Source organism: Puma concolor, chromosome C1 (genome assembly GCF_028749965.1).
Source record: "Puma concolor isolate L17-30 chromosome C1, mPumCon1.1.hap2, whole genome shotgun sequence".
Lineage (NCBI taxonomy): Eukaryota > Metazoa > Chordata > Mammalia > Carnivora > Felidae > Puma > Puma concolor.
In genome coordinates, this window is record NC_141674.1 from 131,818,275 (window position 1) to 131,844,228 (window position 25,954).

At 37.4% G+C, this 25,954-nt stretch overlaps 1 protein-coding gene across 1 annotated transcript in view; it reads right to left on the reverse strand.

The window, feature by feature from the left end:
• Positions 1 to 3,758: 3,758 nt before the first annotated feature.
• LOC112865816 (thymocyte nuclear protein 1-like) overlaps positions 3,759 to 25,954 on the reverse strand; it is a 28,064-nt gene continuing 5,868 nt past the window's right edge. Inside the window, 3 exon segments of the mRNA XM_025928870.1 lie at positions 3,759 to 3,855; positions 4,087 to 4,281; positions 4,283 to 4,491. Coding sequence (XP_025784655.1) covers positions 3,759 to 3,855; positions 4,087 to 4,281; positions 4,283 to 4,491 — 501 coding nt within the window.

A 25,954-nucleotide genomic window follows, 5' to 3' on the forward strand; every position in this document is an offset into this window, starting at 1 on the left:
AAGAGCCAGATGCTTAACTGACCAAACCACCCAGGCACCCTTCAGTTCTTGTTTTGAATGTCCTATGCTACTTGTTTTTTGTTTTTCTTTTTGATGGAACAATGATCTTTCTATAGCCAATGCTCTGTACTTATCAAAATATTTATATTAATTAACATGTGTAAATATTTTAGTAATGGGATTATTGCATATTTATCTTGTAAAATCAATTCATAACACATATGGACTAGGTCTAACTATTACCAAAAAAAGACTTGCATAATTAAGTGAAACTGTAGTTTTAAGAGCTATAGAAGATTTTGCTAAAAATTGAATAATGAAGGGAATTAAAAATAAGAGCCTGGGAAATGCAGAGTTCTTTGTGAAAAAGTAAATTAACACTATAATATATTTAATTACCAAGTATCTCAAGCATTAATAAAAAGATAGAGAATAGTCCAGCAATGCTTATATACACTTGTACATCATTTTCTTTAGGTCTATTTTTTAATAAAATAAAATATTCCAATTACAGATGAATTCCCATGCATGATTTTTTACTTTCACAATACATGAACATACTTGCTAATTATGTACAGTATTGTTTTCAAGTTTTAGTTTTATGTAAATGGTATTATGCTTTATGTATCCTTTAAAAATGTCTTAAATGCAATCTGATGAAATCCATTCACATTGATAGATACAGTTTATTCATTTTATCTGTTGTGCGGTCTATTGTCATATGACTAATATTAATAATAACAGATCAAAATTACTATATGCTATGTCTCTTACTCTACTCTGAAGTCTATTTATATAAAACATCCTACAAAAAATAAGAAGCTGGCACAATTTTTACCTCCATTTTACAAATGAAGAAACTGAAGCATAGAGCTACATTTTGCCCAAAGTTGATAGAGCTGGACTTCACACACTGGCAGGGTGACTCAAAAAAAAAAAAAAAAAAATCATTCTAAATCACTATGCCAAAACTGCCTGGCTTAAGCACAATTTAAATATTTGTTCTGCTTTTAGTGGGAATTTTGGTTGATTATGATATTTGCTATTATAGACAATGCTATAATAAAACATGTTGGAGCTGGTCTTCTTATGCTACTGTGAAAATTTCTCTATGTATATATAAGAAAATATATTTGGTATTTGTAGACTTAAATATTTTTCACCAAATCAGATAAATTTAAAGGGATATCTGGCTTTGCAAATAGTTATTCCTTTAAATACTAGTATGTTTCAGCCATTCTTCTTATGTTTATTGATAATTCATATTTATGCTTCTAAGAATTCTTTGGTCTCTTCATTTACACATGTTCCTATTTCTTTTTCTATTTATTTGTTTTTTTTAGTAATCTGTACATCCAACGTGGGGCTCAAACTCACAACCTCAAGATCAAGAATCATATGCTCTTCTGAGTGGGCCAGCCAGGCACCTCTCCTATTACTTTTTCTTAAACTTTCGAAATTGTGGCGCTTTAAAAATACACTATAAATAGTTTTTAGCTTGTCAAATTTATAAATGGTTTCTCTGTTATTTGCTTTTAGTTTTATTGTATGTTTAGTTCAACAGAAATTTGTAATTTCAGTGTAGTCAAATTTATCTACTTTTTATGGCTATGTTGTTTTTCTCATGTAAAAAAAATAGTTCTTCCTTCCAATCATAAGATATTATTTTGTATTTTCTTCAAAAACTTCAAACTGATATTTTCCTTATTAGATTTTCATCCTCCTGTATTTCATTTTTTCCATTTTATTGAAAAATAACTGACACACATCACTGTATAGGTTTAAGCATTATGGTTTGAATTACATTATTGTGAAATGATTATAACAGTTCAGTTAACATTCATCTCATCTAGTTACAATGAAGAAAGGAAAAAATGCCCTTGTGATCTTAGGTTTTACTCTCTTACAACTTCTCTATGTATCATACAGCAGTGTTATCTATAGTCATCATCTTGTACATTCATCTCTATGCTTATTTGTTATATAACTGGAAGATTGTTGCTTTTGATCACCTTTTTCAAGTTCTCCCTCCCATTACCCCATTGCCTTCTGCTAACCTAGGGTTCAGTTTGTTATTCTTTCTCTAGTTCCTTAAGACATAAAGTGAGGTGGTTTATTTGGGATCTTTCTTGCTTCTTGATGTAGATATTCATTGCTATGAATTTCTCTCTTAAAACTGCTTTCACTGTAGCCCATAAGGTCTGGTATGTTGTGTTTCCATTTTTGTTTGTCTCAATTTTTTCTTAATTTCCCCTGTAATTTCTTCTTTGATCTATTGGTTATTCAAGGAAATGTTTATCTTCCATGTGTTCATGAATTTTTTAGTTTTCTTCTTTTATTGATTTCTAGACTTATGCCATTGTTGTCAGAGAAGATGCTTGGTATAATTTCAATTTTGAATTTGCTATGACACGTCTTATGGCCTAACATATGATCTATCGTAGAAAATGTTCCATGGGCACTTGAGAAGAACACATATTCTGCTGTTGCTGGCTCGAATGCTCTGGATATGTCTGTTAGGTCCTTTGGTCTACAGTGTTGCTCAAATCCACAGTTTCCTTATTGTTTAACTGACTGGTTATGGTCTATCCATTGTTGAGACTGAGGTACTAAAGTTCCCAATTCTCATTGTATTTCTTTATTTCTCCTTTTAACTTTGTTAACTTTGCTTTAAATATTTAGGTGCTCCAGTGTTGGGAACATAGATATTGACAATTATTATAGCTTCTTGTTATTGACCCTCCTATCATTATACCTTGGTTTTGCCTCTTTTTTCCATTTTAGTTTAAAGTATATTTTGTCTGGGGGCGCCTGGGTGGCTCAGTCGGTTAAACATCTGACTTTGGCTCAGGTCATGATCTCACAGTTCATGAGTTCAAGCCTCACATCAGGCTCTGTGTTGACAGCTCAGAGCCTGGAGCCTGCTTCGGATTCTGTGTCTCTCTCACTCTCTGCCCCTCCCTGGCTCACACTCTGTCTCTCTGTCTCTCAAAAATGAATAAATGTTAAAAAAAATTTAGTATATTTTGTCTGATATAAACTTACCACAGATTCCCCCGCAATGTCTGTGGTGCAAGATCCAGTAGAAACTCCCACAAAGTGACCCACATGCTTGGGAAGGCTAGCTGTTCCCCCTGGGTTTTCATTTCCCACCAGAGGAACTAAAGACTCCTTTGAGTTCACTGCATGGTCTGCACAGGCTGGGGAAAGGGCAATGTGGTCAAAGTGTAGCCTCTTCTCCTTCCCTTCTAGTGCAATCCGTCTTGTTTCTGAGGTGTGGGGGATGCTTCAGCCTCACCCCTGTGATTTAGGATTGTTTCGGCAGTGTCTTGTTCCTCAGTAGATATTAACTCTTCTTCTTGTGAGAGAGATCAAAGTCAGGAACAGCCAAGATGTAGCCATCTTGGTGATGTCACTTGTATTTGATTTTTAAGTATGGCATAGAATATGGCTCCATTTCCTTCCTAAAACTATATGCAATGAAATCACTTATCTGGTAACACTAAATGATGAAACCATCCTTTACACATTTATTTATTAAGATATGATATATTGATAGGTTTATTTTTAAGTTCTTCAGTGTATTACTTTCTTTTTTTTTTGATATTAATGTTTTATTGAAAAAGGTACATGAAAACCACCCATGTATACAATCCCAGGTGAACATAATAAGCAAGCCTCCTTACACCTTCTTTTGTCTTCTAAAAGCTTAACTTCTTTGGAGTAATGTTTTGCACATTTCAGCAATAGTATCCCAGTTAACTTGGTTCCTTTTTCTCCAGGTTCAAAATAAAATCAAACTCCTCTAGAGTCAGGGGATGAATTGAGAGTCTCTGGCGAGTAAAGAGAGCCATACATATATTTTTTTAATGTTTCGGGTTTTTATTTAAATTCCAGTTAGTTAACATATAGTGTAATATTAGTTTCAGGAGTATAATTTAGTGATTCATCACATACATACGACATCCAGTGCTCATCACAAGTGCGCTCCTTAATCCCCATCACCCATTTAGCCCATCCCACACCCACCTCCCCTCCAGCAACTCTTAGTTTGTTCTGTGTAGTTAAGAGTCTCTTTTATGGTTTGCCTCTCTAAGAGAGCCATATTTTTTAAGGGCTTGGTGATGAGTTTTGAGCTCAGCCAGGGTAATGAAATGCTTCATCATTGGAACAAACTGTACATCTACCAAGGACCATTTGGGATTGTCTTCTTTGCTGTATGGGTCATAATGGGGATTGTTTTTCTCAAAATGTGTGTGGTCTGGGTAAGCCTCCTTCATGCTTCACAAGTTCTGTGATGCCTGGCTTTTTGCAGTTGCTATGGTAGAAGAAGTCTTCTCCCTCCAGCTTCATGGCTGGAAGGAAGTTCCAGGCCTGTCTTGGTAGTTTCAAACACCATCCCAGCATCCCAGTCTGCTTGGACTGTGCTTTAAGATCCTCAGTACTGAACTTTACATCTAGGCCTCTGTCTGATTGGCTTTCTGACTCTGACTTGCATTAGCCAGGAACTGATTCCTCCCACAATTTTTAAGGGCTGGTCTTCCTAGGGCTAGAGTTACCCACTTTAGCTGATGTCTCTGCTGGAATCTTGTTTTTCCTGCTGGCCTCTTACTGTCTGGCCCAGTAGGCTCAGCAGCCCAGCCAGCCTCTTCCGGGGCCAGCCTCTTCCGGGTCTCCCTGTGGGGATGTTCTCTCGAAGCACTGACCCTACCACCCAGCAGACCTATGACTTTTATCTTTTTTATTTATTACAGCTTTATAATAAGCCTTGATATTTGGTAGGATAAGCCTCCTCATTTTGTTAATCTTTCTCATGAATGTCTTGGATATCTTAAGATCTTATATTTCGTAAATATTTAAAAAAATCTTTCTAAGCTATCAACTAGAATTTCACTGACGTTGTAGAGTAATTATTTATATGGACTATTGTCATCCATAATCATTGTATACTTCTGAATTTAGTTATTCTATTATTATTTCCATAGTTTTATGTTTTTTTCTTAAATTCTTACAGGACTTTATTGTCATTATTACATATAATTTTTGTTGTTATTATGAATGGCATTTTTAAAAATCTGGTATTTACTAATGTGGAATCAATAAATGTGTACCTCTCAGAAATACCTTTAAGAACGAACCTGTTGGGGACGCCTGGGTGGCTCAGTCGGTTGAGTGTCTGACTTCGGCTCAGGTCATCATATCACCACTCGTGGATTTGAGCCCCTACATCAGGCTCTGTGCTGACAGCTTAGAGCCTGAAGCCTGCTTCGGATTCTGTGTCTCCCTCTCTTTCTGCCCCTCCCCCTGCCCACACTCTGTCTCTCTCTCGAAAATAAACATTAAAAATATGTTTTTAAATAAAAAAAGAATGAAGCTGTTGCATAGTGTTCAGTCAGATAACAGCCTAAGTTGTCTACCTCTGGGATCCATTACAGTATTTGAGTCAGATACACACTCTCCCTAGGCAGCCCCCAGCCAATGACTGAGCATGATTAGCATATTAGGGCCTCGTGTTGATTTCTCTACACAATACTTCTCTATAGGCAATTTTTGCCCTACAGCTCTCTGCTGGGCTGCCTACAGCTTTTTTAGAGCTGCATTGGTCTTTTGCAGTTCTTTGTCCTATTTTTTTTTATATTTGTGAAGGAACAGCAAATTTCATAAAAATAGGGCTTAGTTTAAAATATTTCCATAAATTTATAATCTGAAAAGCTCTCATTGTGCTAATTAAATAATCTGTAACCTCTTTGTCATCAGCATTCTATCAACAGAATTCATAATGTGATGGGACTTTCCATGTCCCAAGATTCAATTTATCATGCTGGGTTTTCACCAGAGGGAATGAAGGTTTCATGAACCATGGTCAAAAATCATCTGATTACATCTCAGTCCCAAACCCAACTTGCCTTTCCCAAACCAGAACACATTTTTATTTCCAGTTGGAACAAATGTGATCTGCCAAAGAATTTGAGTTCATATTGTTACTGAAATATAGGAAACTTATAGGAAAGTACATGAGAAATCATTAAAATGCACTCATAAATTTTCATATTGTCAAATTTAGAGAAATATAATACAGGTTAATTAAGCCAGGGGATATGAATACTGCACCAAAAATTCAGTTTACATCCAGGTTACTGATGCAAACATTTGTTACCACATATGGCTTTAAATATTTCAAGACATTGGGTTTGATGTTTATACCCCACAGTGTGTGAATCTTCCATATGGTGGCTTCCTATTATACATATTATTTGAGTTATATGGTTGAGTGATAGAAGTTTTTATTTCAAATGCTAGTGGATGTATTCATGTATACAGACACACACACACACACACACGCCTATGCCCACAAATTTACACAAGCTTTAGAGCTTATCATGAGCCTTTGAGACCAACAAAATAGCCCTAGCTATCAGTCTAAATAGATGTTGGAGATATGTTTTAGCAAAGTATAGAATTCTTTTTGTAGGCTATTTTATTTAAGGGATACAATTCCAACTCAACATTGTCTTCAATGTTAATGGCAGTAAGTAATTTAAACTTTGCCTTGTTGCTTAAAAAACAGCTATATACCCAAGCTATATACCCAACTTCATCATCTTCTTCTTGCTTTCTATATATTGAAGAAGCAAATATAATTAATGACTCATTTAGATTATCCAGTGAGTAAGAAGCTCTAGTTTGAGTGGGAAGTCTACAAAAATGGTAAAACAAAGAAGAGACTTGGGATTGCTTGCTCAGGGCCTATAGATAAATGCTTCACCATACCAACAGAGTAGCATTTTCTGTGTTTCTTTTCTTGTTGACATGCCCTGAGACCAGAAGCCTGACAGTGTTTGACCATGCAGCAGTGGTAAGAAAAGTATGGTGTTATTTTAAAAGGACTTTTCAATTGTAACGAAACTTTTCAATTAAAAGAAACATGACTAAAGGATTAAACAAAAACCAATGTCTTAAAGACTTAATACAAAATTCATCCAATAATCTGAAATGATGTATTTTGAATACTCATCACACAAATAGTCAAAAAATAGATTTTTAATATTTATTTATTTATTTATTCATTATTTTTTTTTTACATAAAGTGCTCAGCCTAGAATGCAAGCATCCATTTCTCTTTGTGCTTAGTAATGGTGGACCTTTGTAATCAGGGATTCTTAAAAATAAAAGATTGGGGAAGTGCCTCCGCAGGGGTATCATATATGTGAGGAGAGATGATAGACAGATAGATAGATAGATAGATCTCTGTTTCTACAATGATAAGTGTAACTTCTACTCACCAAGACCTCTTAGGAAACAAAAATTCTCAGAGTTCAGACATCTCAGTTTACCATAATGTTAACCACTCTTCCTTGCTTACTAGCAGTTGCAGAAACAATTGTACCACATGCAAGACAAAGAATAAATAACCAAGAATTTGGTTACTTAAGGGGCACTTGCTCTTACAGAAACTCACACAAACAAATTGATTGGAGTTGATCTACATAAGGATATGGGTTGACATTGCACGGGTCAAGACCAACTGCAAATTTTATGTCACCTGTAAAGCATTAGCTCCTGTTTCCCTTTCTCAGAGCCCCAGCTTTTCTATGGTGACAGAAGAGGTAGATCTTGGGATGACCAGATTGCTTTGTCTAACAAATGGGGCATTTATGCTGCAACAAATATCCCTTCACTTAATAATGGTAGTCATTCACCTCTGGTGCAAGTGACAGTAACTGAGATTTTTTTTTCCAGCAAACCGATAATGGAGAAAATTTAATCCAAATGAGAAATGGGCAAAGACCATAACTGAAGTAGAATTTTTTTACAGATGAGGGAGAGTTAGAAGAGAAGGGCATGTTTACATGTAGTCTGCCTCTGAATAAATATAAATAATAACATAAATTGAGTTTAAACTTATGTGGATAATAACTATGGAAAAGAAAATTGCCTCTTAGGTTAATTGTTGCCAGATGCTCCTATTTGTAAGTAGTATGATCCAATGCTACCAAATTTGCTACCGTAATCTGACTGATGTTTTAATGGATTACATAAAACTAATTAGTCAAATCAGGATATATGAGAGACACTAACTAATTTTTATAATTTGTTTTCATATTAAATTTCCATTCTTGGGAATATATTATCTTCTAAACAGTCATTTAAGTACTTTTTGTGTGATATATGACACAAAGGTCTAGCTTTAAACATAACATTCTATTGTCCCATTTGTTAATATTACTGAAAAAAATATTAGCAATATTTATTTTTCCTAGGTATATTTTCCAACATTTTCTCCATTAGTATGAGCTTTATAGTGTTTGCCTTATACTAGTATATAGGAAAAGACACACTTTATTCACAGTTACATTTCTAATGACACATACAAGGTTTGGGTTTGTACCTATTACATATTAAGAAGATAGGTTATCATTTAGCTATGTTAAAATTATAATACTGCCAAAAAATTTAAAATATTCCATCTTTAACATTCTTTCACTTTATACTTTAAAAAATCAGATGGCTTATTTGAATATATTGTACATTTTGTATAGCTAACAAAATCATAGAGACTATTTCAGCCTATAACTTGTAAGCACAGCACCAGAAATAACACTTTAATTGTGTACACTGGCTTTATTTCCAACACATGAAAAATATTTACTAGTTTTACTATACTGTTATACTCACACTTGATGTCGCTATCTTCATTTCTATAGTAAACCCTGTCTCTTGCTCAGCCCAAGCTCATTGCTCCAGAAATAATCCCTTCTTTACCTTACATCATCACTTTCCCACTCTGCTGGATCATTCCCATCAACATGTGCGTAGACTGTTATCTCTTTATAAAAAATTGTTTTCAGACTCTACTTTCTCTGTGAAATATTTTCCTATTATTCTGCTCCCCTTTGTAGTAAAACACTGAAAATATGTGTTGTTTCCCCCCTTCTCACATGTTCTCACTTCATTATGTTTTTCCTCATCACCTGTTAAAAATGGTGTCATCAAGATCACTATCAAAGTAACTAAAGTCAATTTACTTGACCCGTAGGTAGCATTTGAAATAGATTACCATACCCTTCTTCTTTATCTACTTTCCCACATTTCTTCCAAGACTTTACTCTCCAGGGATTTACCCTACCTCAGTGGTCATTCCATCTCAGCCCCCCCTTGCTGGCTCTTCTTCTTCTCCCCAGTCTCTAAATTAGAACATTTCCAGTCTCAGTCTTTGGTCTTCTTCTTTTCTTTATGCTCATTCTGACGGATATCTCATCTATTTTCATGGCTTTAAAAATTAGTATATGCAGAAGACTTCTAAAGTTACACCTCTTATCCACAGTGCTCCAACAGACTGCAGACCTATAAATCTAGTTGTCTACTTGACGTCTCTACTGGATGTCTAGTTGACATCTCAAACTGAACATACTTCAGAATGAATCCAGTCTCAATTACCCCTCCCCATATCAGCCCCACATACAGGTCATGCCCACTATTTTCCAGCACTTACACCAACATAAGTGGAAACATCCTTGAATCCCCATTTTCTCTTACAAACTACACCCAATATATCAGAACATTTGTTGTCTTTAACTTCAAAATATATTCAAAATCCAAATATTTCTCATCACCCGTGATCCCAATTGATACCCCGGATTACAACAGTCTCCCAACTAATTTCTGCACTTTTGTCCATTAGAGTCTATTATCAACACAAGCGCCAGAATTTTTTGGGAAACACTCTTAGAATTGGCACCTTTCGGGGCAAGGGATGGTGAGACCATCTTTAGGCAAAGGGAAACGTTGCACTGTGATACAGTCTCAGGAAAGGTCACTCAGTCCCACAAGAACCTCTGAAACTTGAGTGGCCCTTCTGAGTGGTCTCAAGGTGGATGAGAAGTGGCAGAGCCTTTAGTTCCCCATTAACCACTAATGAATGTAGGCTGCCCTCAGAGCAGAGTGAGACTTGGGTGAACGGGCCCCCTCCAGCTGAGGGCAAGCAGAGGAAAGTGTCATAGTTGGAAGCTATCAGGCAGCAGCACAAACAGCAAGTGCAGAATGAGTCCTCCAGTTCTGAAGGGACATGTGGTTGGAGCATCACAGTATCTACCATACGATCCGTTGAAAACCACTGGTCTTAAGAAAACAATTAGGAGAGGAAGCAAGTGGAATTAGGCCAAGTTGAAATTTTAGAAGAGAATATTGCTAGGTTAGCTGACAAAATATAAATTCCATCTGTTCCTATGAACTTCAACTGTACTGTTTACAAAAACTGTGAATTGTAAGGTACTTTCAAATGGGCATATGATTAATGATTCAAGAGAGAGTAAGTCTGAAGGTGTCAACTATGTGATAGGAATTTAATCATTCAGTGGCTTCAGGAAGGTTCCTTTATTACCAGATATCTTTCTACTTGGTTTCTTTCTGCATGAAATCAGTTCCAAAAGTAGTCATTCGTTCCTTCAGCTTATATTTTTCTTTTGTTTAAAAATATATGCACTCTACAAAGGAAAACTCATTAAACCCTTTTGGTCACTACTATTCATTTTTTATCAAAACTGTCCACATTCAATAAGACTATTGACCCTTTATGTACTAGATGCTGTGTGAGGTTGTGAGCTTACGGAGGTGAATGAATTTCTAAATGATTTCAAGGAACTCTGCAACTCAGTAAAGGAAAAAAAGAGAAGGTAAAGGCACATTATTTCAATGCAGCTTGATATGTGCATCGACAGAGATTTGCCCAGGGTCCTGGTCAAAGGTCACCAGAGAGGAATCCTGGAGGACAAGTAGGGTTAATCAGTTGGAGACTAGAGGTGGAAGTAATATTTCAGGCAGAAAAAGCTGTCTCTGTAAAGGTTAGGAGGTCACAGAGGATACACAGCACACTGGAACTTACATGGATCCGTAGCCCTGGGACAGAGAGCCTGAGGAAGGCAAGCTGTGGTGGGAGGGAGGCTGGAGCCACAGACGGGAAGAAATGCAATCATACACAATTGGTTTTCAAACTCAGCATTTCTTTAGCAGAATAGGGAGCATTCTTGGAAGGAAAAATGAGTTGGAACATGACAATCAGAAATTGTAGATTTTTTTCCTTTATTTACAACATATTTAAAGCATACACATCCTCCTTTCCCAAATTCTCAAGAGATTCACAAAAAGTGAGTCTTTTTCTTGCATTTGTGACTGTTGCCTATACAGGGAATCCAGTGCAAGATACAGATATTCTTACCTTATAAAAATGCCACATATGTATGCATATAAAACTATGTATGCTTGGGGCACCTGGATGGCTCAGTGGGTTAAGCGTTGACCTGAGCTGAAGTCGGATGCTTAACCAACTGAGCCACTGAGGTGTCCCTTAATGTCTTTATTTATTTTTGAAAGAGAGAGGGATGGGGAGAGAGGGGAAGACACAGAATCCAAAGCAGGCTCCAGGCTCCCAGCTGTCAGTGGCAGAGCCTGATGCAGGGCCTGAACTCACGAACCATGAGATCATGACCTGAGCTGAAGTCGGATGCTTAACCAACTGAGCCACTGAGGCGTCCCTTAATGTCTTTATTTATTTTTAAAAGAGAGAGGGGTGGGGAGAGAGGGAAGACACAGAATCCGAAGCAGGCTCCAGGCTCTGCTCTGTTAGCATAGAGCCGCACGTGGGGCTCGAACCCATGAGTCCCGAGTTCGTGACCCAAGCCGGAGTCAGATGCTTAATCAACTGAGACCCATCTTTGGCTCCAGTCATGATCTCATGGTTTGTGAGTTGGATCCCTGCATTGAACTTCTAGCAGTCAGCACAGAGCCCACTTCGGATCCTCTGCTAACTTCTCTCTCTGACCTGCTCCCGCTCTCACACACTCTCTCTCTCAAAAATAAATAAGCATTTAAAAAAAATGTTTAGGGGCACCTGGGTGGCTCAGTAGGTTAAGCGTACGACTTCAGCTCAAGTCATGATTTCACATGACCTCAAGTCCCATGATGGGCTCTGTGCTGACAGCTCAGAGCCTGGAGCCTGCTTTGGATTCCTTGTCTCCCTCTCTCTCTGCCTCTCCCCTGATCATGCTCTGTCTTTCTGTCTCTCAAAAATAAATCAACATTTAAAAAATTTTAAAAATAAATAAAAATGTTTAAAAGAAAGCATGATATATAATTGTACAACTTCTAGATAACATAAAAGTGAAGACATCTTTTTATTTACTGTCTATTTATTTATTTTGAGAGAGAGAACATGAGTGGGGAAGGGGGAAGACAGAAGGAGAAAGAGAATCCCAAGCAGGTTCCGTGCTGTCAGCATAGAGCCCTGTGCAAGTTTCCATCTCACAAACTGAGATTGTGACCTGATCCAAAAATCAATGGTTGGATACTTAGTGGATTGAGACACCCAGGCACCCCAAGTCACACTTTTCATATACTAGAGACATTACTTTCAGTTAGAAACAATCTTCAGAAGTCACTAGAGGACTGTAACATGTAAACCTACTTATTAACCACATTGAAATTAATTTATTAGTCTGTTTCATCCAGCACCATTCTGAGGGCATATGACCCAAAGGTCAGGCACACTCTTTTACCTAAACAAATACCCAAGGTGAGTTTCCTGACCTTTCAAAAGGAAAGTAAAACAAGAAGTAAAGGAAAACTTGGCTTATACCATTCATATATTTTTTTCTTATTGGGTCACATTTTTGATATATATATATATATACTTTTGTATTTATTCACCCAATCCTATTTGACACCCAGAAACCTTCTTAGGTGTTAAGGATGCAGTCATTCTCAATACTGTCATGGAGTTTACAATTGGGTGGTAAAGGATGTAATCACACATTATTGTATGTCATAACCAGAATATCACAATTCTGACTCAGTCATTTAAAAGTGTATATTTACATTAAATATCATATGTTAAGTTAACTTTCAAACCCAGAAGTGATACATAAATTGACTAGCAATATCCAGGTATCAAGCCATATATCATCATTGTGTTGTAAAAATTACAAATTAACTCATAAGTTTCAGATATTACACTAAGTGAATGAATTAAATATTAGTAAATCCACAACCCTGGAATACAAAAATAAAATTTTGTTTTTATACAAATTAATAATGTATTAAAAAAACCCAGAATCTTAAACACAGGCAATTTTGGATCTTTTTGCCACCTCCCCCCCCCCACCCCCACCCCACCCCTGCCCCAGGAGCTTGCCTAAATTCTGAATGATGGAATCTTACGTGGTACCAAAACATTGATTAGAAGAGAAGTCAACTGAGGCATAGGATGTTGGCTAAAACACCCCTTCATTTGTTCAACTTCAGCCACTCTTTCATGAGTTATGTGCCATTTATTAGCTTGCATGCCATTCTAGAGCACAGAAGTCTTTGGGGAGGTTATCTTTGGTCCTATCAGCCATATGTCCCTACACTGCTATTTTCTCTTGACTCTAAATGGGAAGAGGAACAAAATTTCCCACTGATTTCCAAATTTTTAAATCTATTTTGAGATTTCTACCTACAACACTTCAGCTCAGGTCATGATCTCATGGTTCGTGAGTTCAGGCCCTGCATCAGGCTCTGCCACTGACAGCTGGGAGCCTGGAGCCTGCTTCGGATTCTGTGTCTCCTTTTCCTTCTGCTCTTCCCCCACTTGAACTCTCTCTCTCTCTCTCTCAAATAAATAAAACACTTAAAATTTTTTTTTTAACATGTAAGCATTTAATCCAATGAGTATGCATCTACTGGTATAAATTAAGCCTACACTGAAAGGTATAAAGAAGTGGCAAAGGAGGGGCGCCTGGGTGGCGCAGTCGGTTAAGCGTCCGACTTCAGCCAGGTCACGATCTCGCGGTCCGGGAGTTCGAGCCCCGCGTCGGGCTCTGGGCTGATGGCTCAGAGCCTGGAGCCTGTTTCCGATTCTGTGTCTCCCTCTCTCTCTGCCCCTCCCCCGTTCATGCTCTGTCTCTCTCTGTCCCAAAAAAAATAAATAAAACGTTGAAAAAAAAAAAAATTTAAAAAAAAAAAAAAAAAAAAAGAAGTGGCAAAGGAGAAATAAATGAAGACAAAGAAAAACCCTTTAACTTTCTCACTATAACAAAAGATTTCCACTGTGATCCAGAACAAAAGGATAGCTTTTTCAAGTGCCAACTAGAGAAAAAGTCAAAAGAGTAAGTGTAATTATTTAATACAGTTCCATCAGTGACATTGATTAAATCTGTCTCCCCAATAAAGTCATTGTGACATCTCATAACTATAAAAGATGGCCCTCCTGTTTTAAGCAGCTATACTTACAACAGGTAAATGACTTTTTAAGCTGTTTTCACATTTGCTTCCAAATCCAGTGAGGACAAAACAGAAGGAAATAGGGCTATAATACCATCTGAGTGATTTACACTAGGCATAAGGAAAGGCACTATTCCCTGAAAGTTTATACACTCACAGAGAAAGGGGTTGCATGACCAGGGTGATATACATCTGGCCCTGCCCAGAAGCTGAGTGGTGTAATAAATCATTATTACGGGTGTCACCAAATGAATGAATTGGCAACTAGAATTAACATCATGTACTCTGGGAAGAGATTTGTGGCAGGAGGGGGAGGAGAAGAACAAATATACTGGCCCTATTCTTACCAAATCGATACATAAATGCTACATCTGGGTTTCTTAACTTAGCATCCTAAAGCAACAATGTATGAGCTTTAGGAAATCTATAAATGCTTTGAAATTGAGTATAAACAATTTTAATGATTTTCTTTTTTTTTTAATCTTTATTTATTTTTGAGAGAGAGACATAGAGAATGAGCCAGGGAGGGCAGAGAGAGAGAGAGAGAGAGAGAGAGAGAGGGAGGGAGAGAGAGAGAATCCTAAGCAGGCTCTGTACTATCAGCACACTGCCCGATGGGGGGCTGAAATTCACAAACAGTGAGATCATGATCTTCCACACCCGCTCCCCCCCCCAGAATCTTCCCTTCTTTTCCACACAGGATGCTGACTTGCTTCTCCAGTATGCGTTAACGTTTATTTATTTTTGAGACAGAGAGAGACAGAGCATGAACAGGGGAGAGTCAGAGAGAGGGAGACACAGAATCTGAAACAGGCTCCAGGCTCTGAGCTGTCAGCACAGAGCCTGACACGGGGCTCGAACTCACGGACCACAAAATCATGACCTGAGCCGAAGTTGGCTGCTTAACTGACTGAGCCACCCAGGTGCCCTGCTTTTCCAGTATGCATTAGAAAAATGAGAGAAAAAAGGGAAATCCCTGTTTTCTAATACTAGACAATGGCAGAAACAGGATGGTGATCCGTACAAGAAGGGAAACAAATAAGGCCAACCCAAATCACTCCAATTTTTCCACTATTATTCATGATTGTAAATGAATTGTTTAGCTCTAATCTTCAGTTTATTTACTTGTAAAATAAGGATAAGATTAGTATCTACTGCATCAGATTGCATAAGACTTTAATGAGATAACTAAAAACCTAAGCTTTGTACCTAGCACATAAAAAACTTAGTTTGGTGCCTAGCACAAAATAACAGTTTAATGGATGCCATGTGTTATATCATTTTCACTATTCTAGTATAAAAATAGAAACCATATTTATATAAATATATAATATTTTGGGGGGCGACTGGGTGGCTCAGTCGGTTGAGTGTCTGACTTCAGCTCGGGTCATGATCACACAGCTCATGAGTTCAAGCCCTGCGTATGGCTCTGTGCTGACAGCTCAGATTCTGTGTCTCCCTCTCTCTCTCTCTGCCCCACCTCCCACTCGCGTTCTCTCTCTCAAAATAAATAAATAAACATTACAAAAAAATGTTTAATATTTTGGAATAAAAATTTCATAATTATTATAATTTTTAATAGATGTTTGTTCAGTGTTGCTGTATCTTAGTGATATCTAGAGATAAGTTTCTTAACAGTAACAGTTCCTTTTCCATCCAGTCTCACTTGGGTCATTCTCACATTTGCATTTTGGAATTGTTTTTTGTGAGCTAAATTAGTAAATCTTCTCAGGGGTAAAACAGAAGGGTTAAAAGATTTAAATTCCAATATCATCTGAATACATTGATCATTAAATTTATAATGATACAATTAAATGATAAAATCATAAAAGTTGGGGGGCATTTGGCTGGCTCAGTCGGTAGAACATGTGATTCTTGATCTCAGGGTTGTGAGTTCGAGCCCCACATTGGGCACAGAGATCAGTTAAAAAAAATCATAAAGCTTAGAAGAACTTTGAATAGTTGTGGGTTTTTTTTCTTTTTTTTTTTTTTTTTTTTTTTTTTTAGTCTATTGCATTATCTTCATGTAGGGCATAATGAAGTGAAAACACTTTGCAGACAAAAGATGATCAAATATTTAAATGCCTTTAGAAAAGGAGATAAAAAGTCTGCCTCATCAAGCCATTCTAGGGTCTAAAAACAAAATGCCTAAACTAAGGAGCCTCTGCTGCTGTTCAAAGGCTGTTTTATGCACCCCCCCCCAAAGGCCAGGGAAAACAGTTCCTACTCTGAATGCAAGAAGATATGAAAACAAAATTGTTGCTTCCATTGTTAAGCACACTTTCTAAATTCTACCTAAACATTTGCAACTAATAGCAGATATTGTAAGACCTATGATTTGAATAATTACCTTTAATAGTAGTAAATGTTAGGTCTCTTCAATTTCTCAGCTGTGAAATTTTGTGAGTCACTGCATGCAACTTCACACATTTATATCCTTTATTTTTATAGATTTTCTGAAACCCAACTTCTTCAATTATCCCCTTTTTTCTGATTTATGTTTAATATAATTAAAGTAGATATTGTTCTTCTCTTCAATGTGACATTTTCCTGCCATTCTTGACTCAAAAATGGACTGCTTTTAACAGAGCTAGCGATATGTTGGAAACAAAATCAACTAGACCATTACAAACACAAATACTTAAATGCTCAGTTTTATTTTCTTCTTGTAAGCCACTAACAAAAAGGATAATTACAGAGACAACCAATCTAAATTAAAAAAGAAGTATTTTGTTGGGAAAAAAAAGACCCAAGATTGAGACATATCCCCATAATTAATGAGCGGTCTGACCTCATTAACATCTTCTAATTTCAATTTATTTATCCTCAAAATAGCATATATGTTTCACTTGTGTTACCCTTTCATAAGATTTTAAGGTGAATTTCAGTTTAGACAATAGGAAACATTCACAACTCTGATCTTTACTATGATTGTTGTTACTACATAAGTACTCTACTTTACCAAATCAAATGTATATGCTATATACAAGTTGTCTTTATTAAAATTCCAACAATAGCCTATTCTAATTTCGAAGATTAAAAATAATACTTTCTCTGACAATTTCATGGAGTAACGAAGAAGATGCTTTCTATGAGTGATGATGCTTCCTCTGCAAATAACATGGCACACAAATCAAAATGGCTTAAGCTATATGAAAAATTCATTATCTCATTTACTGGAAGTCTCAAGGTCATGCAGGAGCATCCTTGCTCTGCCGTGGTATTATTATTCGTGGTATGAAAAGGTTAGTGTCCCAGTTCCATGCAACAATGCTGGGAAAGGCATTGTCTAATGGGGGCAGTAACAATATCATTTGCCAACAACACTCTCTTCCCATCTGTTGGCCAACATTTTGCCAAATGTCTTATGTCAATCCAGTTAGTGGCAATGGCAATGGGATTATCATAATTGGTTATGCTAGGGTGTCCAATGCAATAGCTGGTAGCCACATGTGTCTATTAAAGTGAAATTCACAGTAATTTTTAAAATGAATGAATGGATGAATGAATTGACAGTAATTAAATTAAATTAAATTTAAAGTTTAGTTTTGCGGTCTTACTTGCCACATTGCAAATACTCAATAGCCCCATGAGGCTAACGGCTACTATATTGGGCAGCGTAGAAACAGAATATTTCTCTCATCACAGAAATTCCCATTGGACAGTGTGGGAACTTTAGATAAATCAGGATTCACCTCTGAGCTAGAGCAAGGATCAACTTTGCTGAAAGCTGGATATCTGAACAAATTGTGTTTCTATCTACCAAGGAATAAATAAACATTGTATTTGGGCATATGACATGCTATATCTACTACATAATTTTTTGAGGAACACATTGTCACATCACACAAGCCTTACTATCAGCACTTCATATCCTGTATACCTCTCCCCTGCACTATATTTTGGATGGCACTTGGACAAGTGGCAGGGAGATTTACATAATAATAATATCTGTCAATTAGAGTTGGCTCAATAAATTGGACATCAGACAACTACTTAAAACTAAAAATTAAAAAAAATGTCTGAGAAGGTAGCATAGAAAAATATATGAATGAATTATACCACTCTCCATAGCAAAATAAATGTGTCCATATTTTAATTTCTGCATGGTTTTTCTTTCATTTTGCCAGATATCAAATGAAAACGTATTTTATATTAAGGAAGTATAGCCTATTGTTTAAAACTAATGGTCGGCTTTATCTATAGGGAGAAATTTATAAGAGTCCAATGGAAAATTGATTCCTACATAGTTTACTTCCTGTCTTCAAGGCAAATTAACTATCTAACATGAAGAAATGTGATTCCCAAGGCATTCCAGTTTGCATGTAGCAGTCTCGATAGCTTCTCTTGCTACTTCACTATGCCCCTCTCCATCAAAGGGTAGATACCAACTAGCAATACTGGAATAGTCCCAAAATTCTACTGAACTACTCGTGTTATTACAAAGTCTAAGACGAAGAATAATGGTTTGATAATTATTGAAGACGTTCTAATATAAATGGAACAATAGATGTTGGTTATGTTCGAGTTATAAAAAAAAATTGAATGGGAAAAAAATTGAATGGAGATTCCAGGAGAAAATGTTAGAATGCTTTCTGGTAGCTGAGATAAAGGATGTTCTCTCTTACACAGGAAAGAAAAGCAGGGCAAATATACTTCTCAGGTCACAAAGCACTAAGGCAATTTACTCCTGTCCGTATTTTTATCAACGGTCCTTCATCTATAATCCCTGACCTCCGAAAAATTTGGGGCTTGGCACATTCTCTCCCCAGCCTGAAGGTCATGCTCTGTTCTATTTGCTGTGACTGAAATAGCTGTGTGCTTTCATCCTAAATTCATGCTTTGGTTCCAGGACCATCTAAGCATCTGATTAGCTCCATCTTTTATCTCCCATCTCAGTGGCTTTAGACCTTCAGCCTCCCGTTTCTGATGTTCCCTACGCACTCAGATTGATACAGAGCAGCAAAACTGGCTTTAGAGCCCTGGGTGGGACAAACCTGGCTTCCTCGCAGTCTACTTAATACCTTGCCAAAAGAAGTCTAGTCTCTGGAGCATGATCAACCTTTTTTTAAATAGTGTGTTTAAGCTTTTCACTTATTTTGTGTCTCTCATCCATGCTTTATCACTAACTGAAATTAAAAAAAAAATAACTAAACAAAAAGGCTTGAGAGCATTTTAAAGGTCATAAGAGTGAAGGGGTGCCTGAGTAGCTCCATGGGCTAAAGGACCAACTCTTGATTTCAGCTCAGCTCATGATCTCGTGATGGTTCATGGGATTGATCCCGGTCTCATGCTCTGTGCTGACAGCATGGAGCCTGCTTGGGACTCTCTCTCTGCCAATTCCCCACTCACTCTCCATCAAAATAAATAAATAAACTTAAAAACAGGTCACGAGAGTGAACTAATTTCTTTTTTTGTTTTTAATTTATTTTCCAATGTTTATTTATTTTTGAGAGAGAGACTGAGCACTGGCAGGGGAGGGGCAGAGAGAGAAGAAGATACAGAACATGAAGCAGGTTTCCGGCTCTGAGCTGTCAGCACACAGAGCCCGACGCGGGGCTCAAACCCACGAACCATGAGATCATGACCTGAGCCGAAGTCGGACACTCAACCGACTGAGTCACCCAGGTGCCCCGCCCTTTTTTAAAAATAGGTTTCATGCCCCGTGCAAAGTCCAATGCAGGGCTTGAATTCACGATCCTGAGATTAAGACCTGAGCTGAGATGAAGAGTCGGATGCTTAAGTGACTGAACCACCCAGGCGCCCCAAGAGTGAACTAATTTCTAACATTTCATATTACATACATTGTAGCATAAATTGGTCTCCCCTGTTATTTTATGTTGTCAGATATTTTAAATTGTATTTAGGTTGGGCTCATTAAAATCCATTTATGATTTGCATTTTCTTTGGTAATTATCTCTACCCCAAATGGTCTCAAACTACATATTTTACATATTGGATGGATCTGGATGTTTTATATGCATTCATTTAATTCCTTAATTAAAGCTGAAACATTGTTTTTAAGTCAAAATACATGCTCATAATTTTAAAGTTTTTAAGATAGCCTCAGGTGGTCATCATTATTTTAATATGACAAATGATCCTCCTAATTCCAGTCAGCTATCTTAAAAACCTTTGTTGGTTTTATGATGTGGCACACAGAAGATTATGGCTAAGGACAGCTTGAACACATAGGGGACAGGACACCATTTTTGAGTCCCAGGTACAATAATAACTGGGTGAACTTAGGTCATGTCTTATAGCTTCCCATTGTCTTAGTCTCATCATTTACAAGACTAGGGCTCCCATGGCGGCTGCAGGAGCAAGGCCTGTGTGAAAGGAGCCATGCTCCTTCCTGCCGCCCACTGCTGAAGGCAGAATGTTTTCATCACATACGGATCACACTTCGACTTGAGGGGATTGTGGGAGGAGAGTCAGGATGTGTCAGTCTTCTGTGGTAAAGGGCCTGGACTGGGAAGTACTGCTTTTCCATTTAGTGTGTAAATATCAAGTCTTGGTGTCTTAGTAGCTCCCATTTCTGGACCCCGTGTTCATCTTGTCTTAAAAGCCCAGAGTTTGGAGTGACCTGTTCTTGGCCAGCGTGTGGAGTTTCCACTAAAAACACTGGAGAATTGTCAAGATGACTTCAAATTTACTTTCATTGTTCAAAGTTGTATGGAACAGCAACAAAAATACAAAAAATTCAACTGAAAATACAGGCAAAGGACTTAAACAGACACTTGTCTAAAGGCAATATCCACATGGATAATAAGCACGTTAAAAGATTTTTAGCATCATTAGCTATTAGGATAATGCAAGTCAAAACCACACTGAGATAACACTTCACACCCAGTTAGATGATCATAATAAAAAAAAAATAACAAGTCTTGGTGAAAATATGGAGAAATTAGAACTCTCATGCATTGCAGGTAGGAATGTGGAAAACAGCTTAGTAGTTTCTTAATACACTAAACATAGAGTTATCACATTAGCTAGCAATTCTACTCCTAGCTTTTTATTCAAGAGAATTCAAAACAGGTACTCAAACAAAAACTGGTACACAAATATTCATCATCACTCTATTCACAATAGCCATAAGATGGAAATAATCCAAATGTCTGTCGATGGATGAATGGATAAACAAATGTGTATATCCACACAATGCAATGTTATTCAGCCAAAAAAAGGAATGGAGTACCGATCTATAATACAACACAGGTGAACTTTAAAAACATTATGCTAAGTAAAACTAGATGGGCACAAAGGCACATATTTTGTAAGATTCCATTTATATGAAATATCCTGAAAAGACAAACCCATAAGTACAGAAAGTAGATTAGTAGTTGTCATGGGCTGGAGGCAGGGGACTGGGGAATAATTGCTTACAGGGTGTGAGGTTCCCCTTTGCAACACTGAAAAAGTTCAGAACCAGATAGAGATGATGGTTGTACTACATCGCAAATTTATTTGATGCCATTGAATTGTATACTTTAAAATAATAATTTTTATGTTATGCGTATTTTAACACAATAAAACAAAGTATGACTCAATTTACACAAAGTAGAAATTTACATTTCCACTAAAGCAAGAAGGCCTACCGTATGTGGGAAGAGAAATTCCATTCTTATCAGCTACTTGCAGCAGTGGAAAAGGGAATTTTTTTGTTTATATAGTTTTGTGATTTAAAGAAACAGCATTTCAAGGCATAATAAAAAATAATACTCTGGGGTGTTAATTTTCAAAGTTTTAGGCATGATCTTCAGCCAATCAAATTTTTACTTGTAGTTCCATGCTGCTTTGTTCTAACTGCTAAATTACCCTCTTTCTCTTTTTTTCTTTCTCTTTTCTTTCATTAGCATCATCTCTGTTCTGAGGTATAAGCTGGGCTTTCTTACAGTTTAGTGCAAAACCAATTATCTCTCAGTTATAGTGGGGTTTTTGTTTTCGTTTGTGGCCAGTGTTTCTCACACACTGTTGAGCATCAGAATAAAAAAAAAAAATCTCCAAATTAAAATATTTGGCAGATAGTGATACAATAATGGGTTTTGGCTTCCTCTTGGCATTCTCATGTTTTTGAAAAGTATCACACATACAGTGTTGGCTATAATGAAGTAAGCAGCTGAACTAGAATTTAGGTTTTATTTCATCTACTTTAATGTGCAGTACACATGAACAGATAGATATTTAAGAGTTATAACCCCAGTGGCAAACTGGGGTGTGAAAAAAGAAAGCATTAGTCTTTATTTCTTTTTTTTTAATTTTTTAAAAATGTTTATTTATTTCTGAGACAGAGAGAGACAGAGCATGAACGGGGGAGGGTCAGAGAGAGAGGGAGACACAGAATCTGAAGCAGGCTCCAGGCTCTGAGCTGTCAGCACAGAGCCCGACGCCGGGCTCAAACTCACGGACCTGAGATCGTGACCTGAGCCGAAGTCGGACGCTTAACCGACTGAGCCACCCAGGTGCCCCTTATTCTTTATTTCTTAAAGTCTGATTCAGAACTATCTTCTCACTTACTGTTAAATTGCTAATTTAAACTGGTCCTTTCTGGGTTTAATTTCTATACAATGCAGTGATCAATTTCTCATTTAATTCAGGTCTGTGGTTCAGTCTTATTCTGGTTTAAAATTCTCTGTCCCCCCTATTTCCGTGTTGTTCTGCATTTCTGGTGGTCTCTGCACCCCTTCTCACATGCTGTCACCACCGGTGGGCTTCTCATCTCTGCCTGGCACAGGTGGTACCTTTAGATGGCTTGGATGAGGGCAGGGCGGTGGTCCCTCAGGGAAGCAGCTTTATGTCCCTAAGCCCCTACCTGTGACCCAGCCTACAGTTTTTTACAAAATATTTGCCTTAGTTGAGCCACAATTGAGTAAGTTAAACACCTCAGCATTCCTCAAGGGTGCGGCATTCAGAGAGCCATCTCCCACTCTGCCAGGGACTCTGGGGTCCCTCACACTGTCTTTGGGGCTTCTGCACATGTGTCCCACTTGGGAATCCCAGACAAGAACACAGGCAGAGTGTCTCTGATTTCTCCTCACACTTCGGAGGGAACTCTGGTGTGGTTGCAAGTTTTTATTGTGCTCAGATGAAGAGGATGGTGCAGATTACTCAGTTTGAAGGAGCAGGAGACACTTGCAAAGGCTCACAAACAAATGGATGATCCCTGCCCCCCCCATCCAGCCCCAGCTAAATAAAAGCACCAAGTGCTTTCTTTCCTTCTCTCCCTTCCCTTCTTTCCTTTCTTCCTTTGTTTGCAAGAAAAACTCAAAGTTTAGGGCACCAGAGAATAACAATAGATTCGTAGTAGGATTGCATATGTATTTCAGTACATTCAACTACATGAAGAAACACAGATTAATTTCCCTAGCTATCTGATTTTTATCACATGTATCCACCCAAATAAGCCTGGACAGAAAGAATAGCAACAAAGAACAAAACAAAAACCTCTCATCCAGTAAAATTAGTTCGAATCATATTTAAATATTTTTAAGTGATCGGTCAGACAATATTGGATAAAATTTCAGAAATCAACTCCACTCGCCTGCTCTCTCTTGGATGGTATCTGGGTGCATGCAGGAGGGTTAACGCTTCAAGAGCTTGGTCTTTGGGAAAGAAAAGAATGTCTCTGAGCCGTGCAGTATCCTACCTACCTTCATCCCACCCCTCCATCCCTGGCTTTCCCTCTGAAGTATCAGCTGCTGTCATGTGCGTGGTCTTAGCCTCTCCCCTCCAAGCCACCCGCTGCTAACTTCTGCTGAATTTGTGACTAGAAAATGGCCCTTTCTCATCTTAGTCAGGGTGCTGACAGCTGTCCTTGAAAATCTTGTCTCTCAAGATTTGTTTGTGGAGCCTGCTGGGATCTGAGTTTGAGTCCCAGGCCCAGGTACAGTTACAGAAATTCCTTACCTGCATGCGAGAACTTCCACATCCTACTACTGGCCACAACAATTGTAAGGCAGCACTGAATGAGAAGAATACAGACCCTCTCTGTGCCTGTGTATACAGTACAGCCGAGTTCTTTTCTATATGGCCACCCTTGGGGACGTCTGAGATACCCTACCATGCTGACTCCATCAGGACATCTGAAGAGAAATTAGCAGGAACTTCTGGGGTCTTGGTATTCCTCTCAATGAAAGCAATTCATCCCCCATTCCATACACCTGGCTATCTGCCTCTTCTGCTCTGTCTCCTGTCACCCCATTAATCTACCAGGGCTGTCGGTTGTGGTGGATATTACTCCATTTCTCTTTGTTGGAATGTTCCTTGGGCGACATTCAACAATCACATTCTGCAGACCTCTCCTTGATAAGTTAAGTGGATAGATAAAAGAATTTCTCTGGAAACAGCCTTGCTTTTAAACTGTTTGCCATGTTACCATCTCAAAAATACTATATTAGGTGTCAAAACTTGAATATTAACTCTTTCTGTCTTTTGGTGGAATATTCCTGATGCTGCCTTGCCTTCAACTGCCCCAACCTGTATGCTCACACAAGCATAGACACTTTTAAGAAAAATTATCCAAGACATGGACATACGATGCAGAGATTGATGGACATCCTACCAGTGTAATGCTGAGTACTGAATAGGACACATAACGTGACTGAGGATTAGCTAATTTTCTAGGAGTGGTTGTCTTCATTAAACTATCTTTTCACTATTGATTAGCATACTTTACAGCTCTGTAAGGATATAGGTTAAATTGTAGAAAACTGATATTTGTGAAATCATTTCTTGACTGGGATCACTACAGTGGATTCTTGTTCAACAGTAATGTAAAAATTATATCTATCTAAAAGAAAAAGTAACTGCAAATATTAGGGTTTATTGCCATACATGACATTAATCAGTTTTATATCTAGTTGCAAATGATTTTCAGCGTTACTGTGACTGACAGACTACATAAATCTTCATTTCTTGAAGTCTGCTTTGAACTAGGTTTAACATCTTACTGGTTCCCTTATTAATGAACTGAGTAAAATTTTTGACACTTCTTTGTTTATAACCTTTTGAAAAGTAGAAGTAGTGAAAGAGGCTTTTAAAGATGTGTCTTCACAGTTTTGGGGGGTGCATGTTTATCTTTCACTCAAATTACCCTTGGAAATATGTTACAGAACAGAAAAAAAAAACATCTTTAGGGCAACATACAGGCTAAACACTAGACTTCTTTGAAGTATGTGGAAATCGGTCGTATTCACCATGGTACTAAAGAATCCTAAAAAATATTGACTTTTCCATCACTCTTGTTTGGCATAAAATTCAAAGCAAAACCTTTTTTGTTCATCCAAACATAAGGTACAAGTTCTGTTTTATCCTTTATGATACTTTCTAGCTAGAAGTCGTGTTGAAGAAATTGGTGAGTGCGTCTCTGCTTGAAACCAACATCTCAATATATGATTTCCTTTAGAATATCTGTGTACTATGTTGGAGGAGGGGGTGTAAAAAATGTTTTATTCTTCAACCAAAAAAAGTCCTTTTCTCAAAAGTTGTATAGATTTTTAAAAATTATTCTGGCAAAAAAAAAAAAAAGATAATTGAACAGTCATGTGAGATAGGTTTATGTATGGAAATCAAGTTAAGAGTAAATATATAGATATAGCTATAGATAGATGTAGTGCAGAAACAGATGTAGATATAGAGGTAGATATAATATTGACCTTGTAACAAAATCAAACATTCATTTATCTACCTATCTTTTATT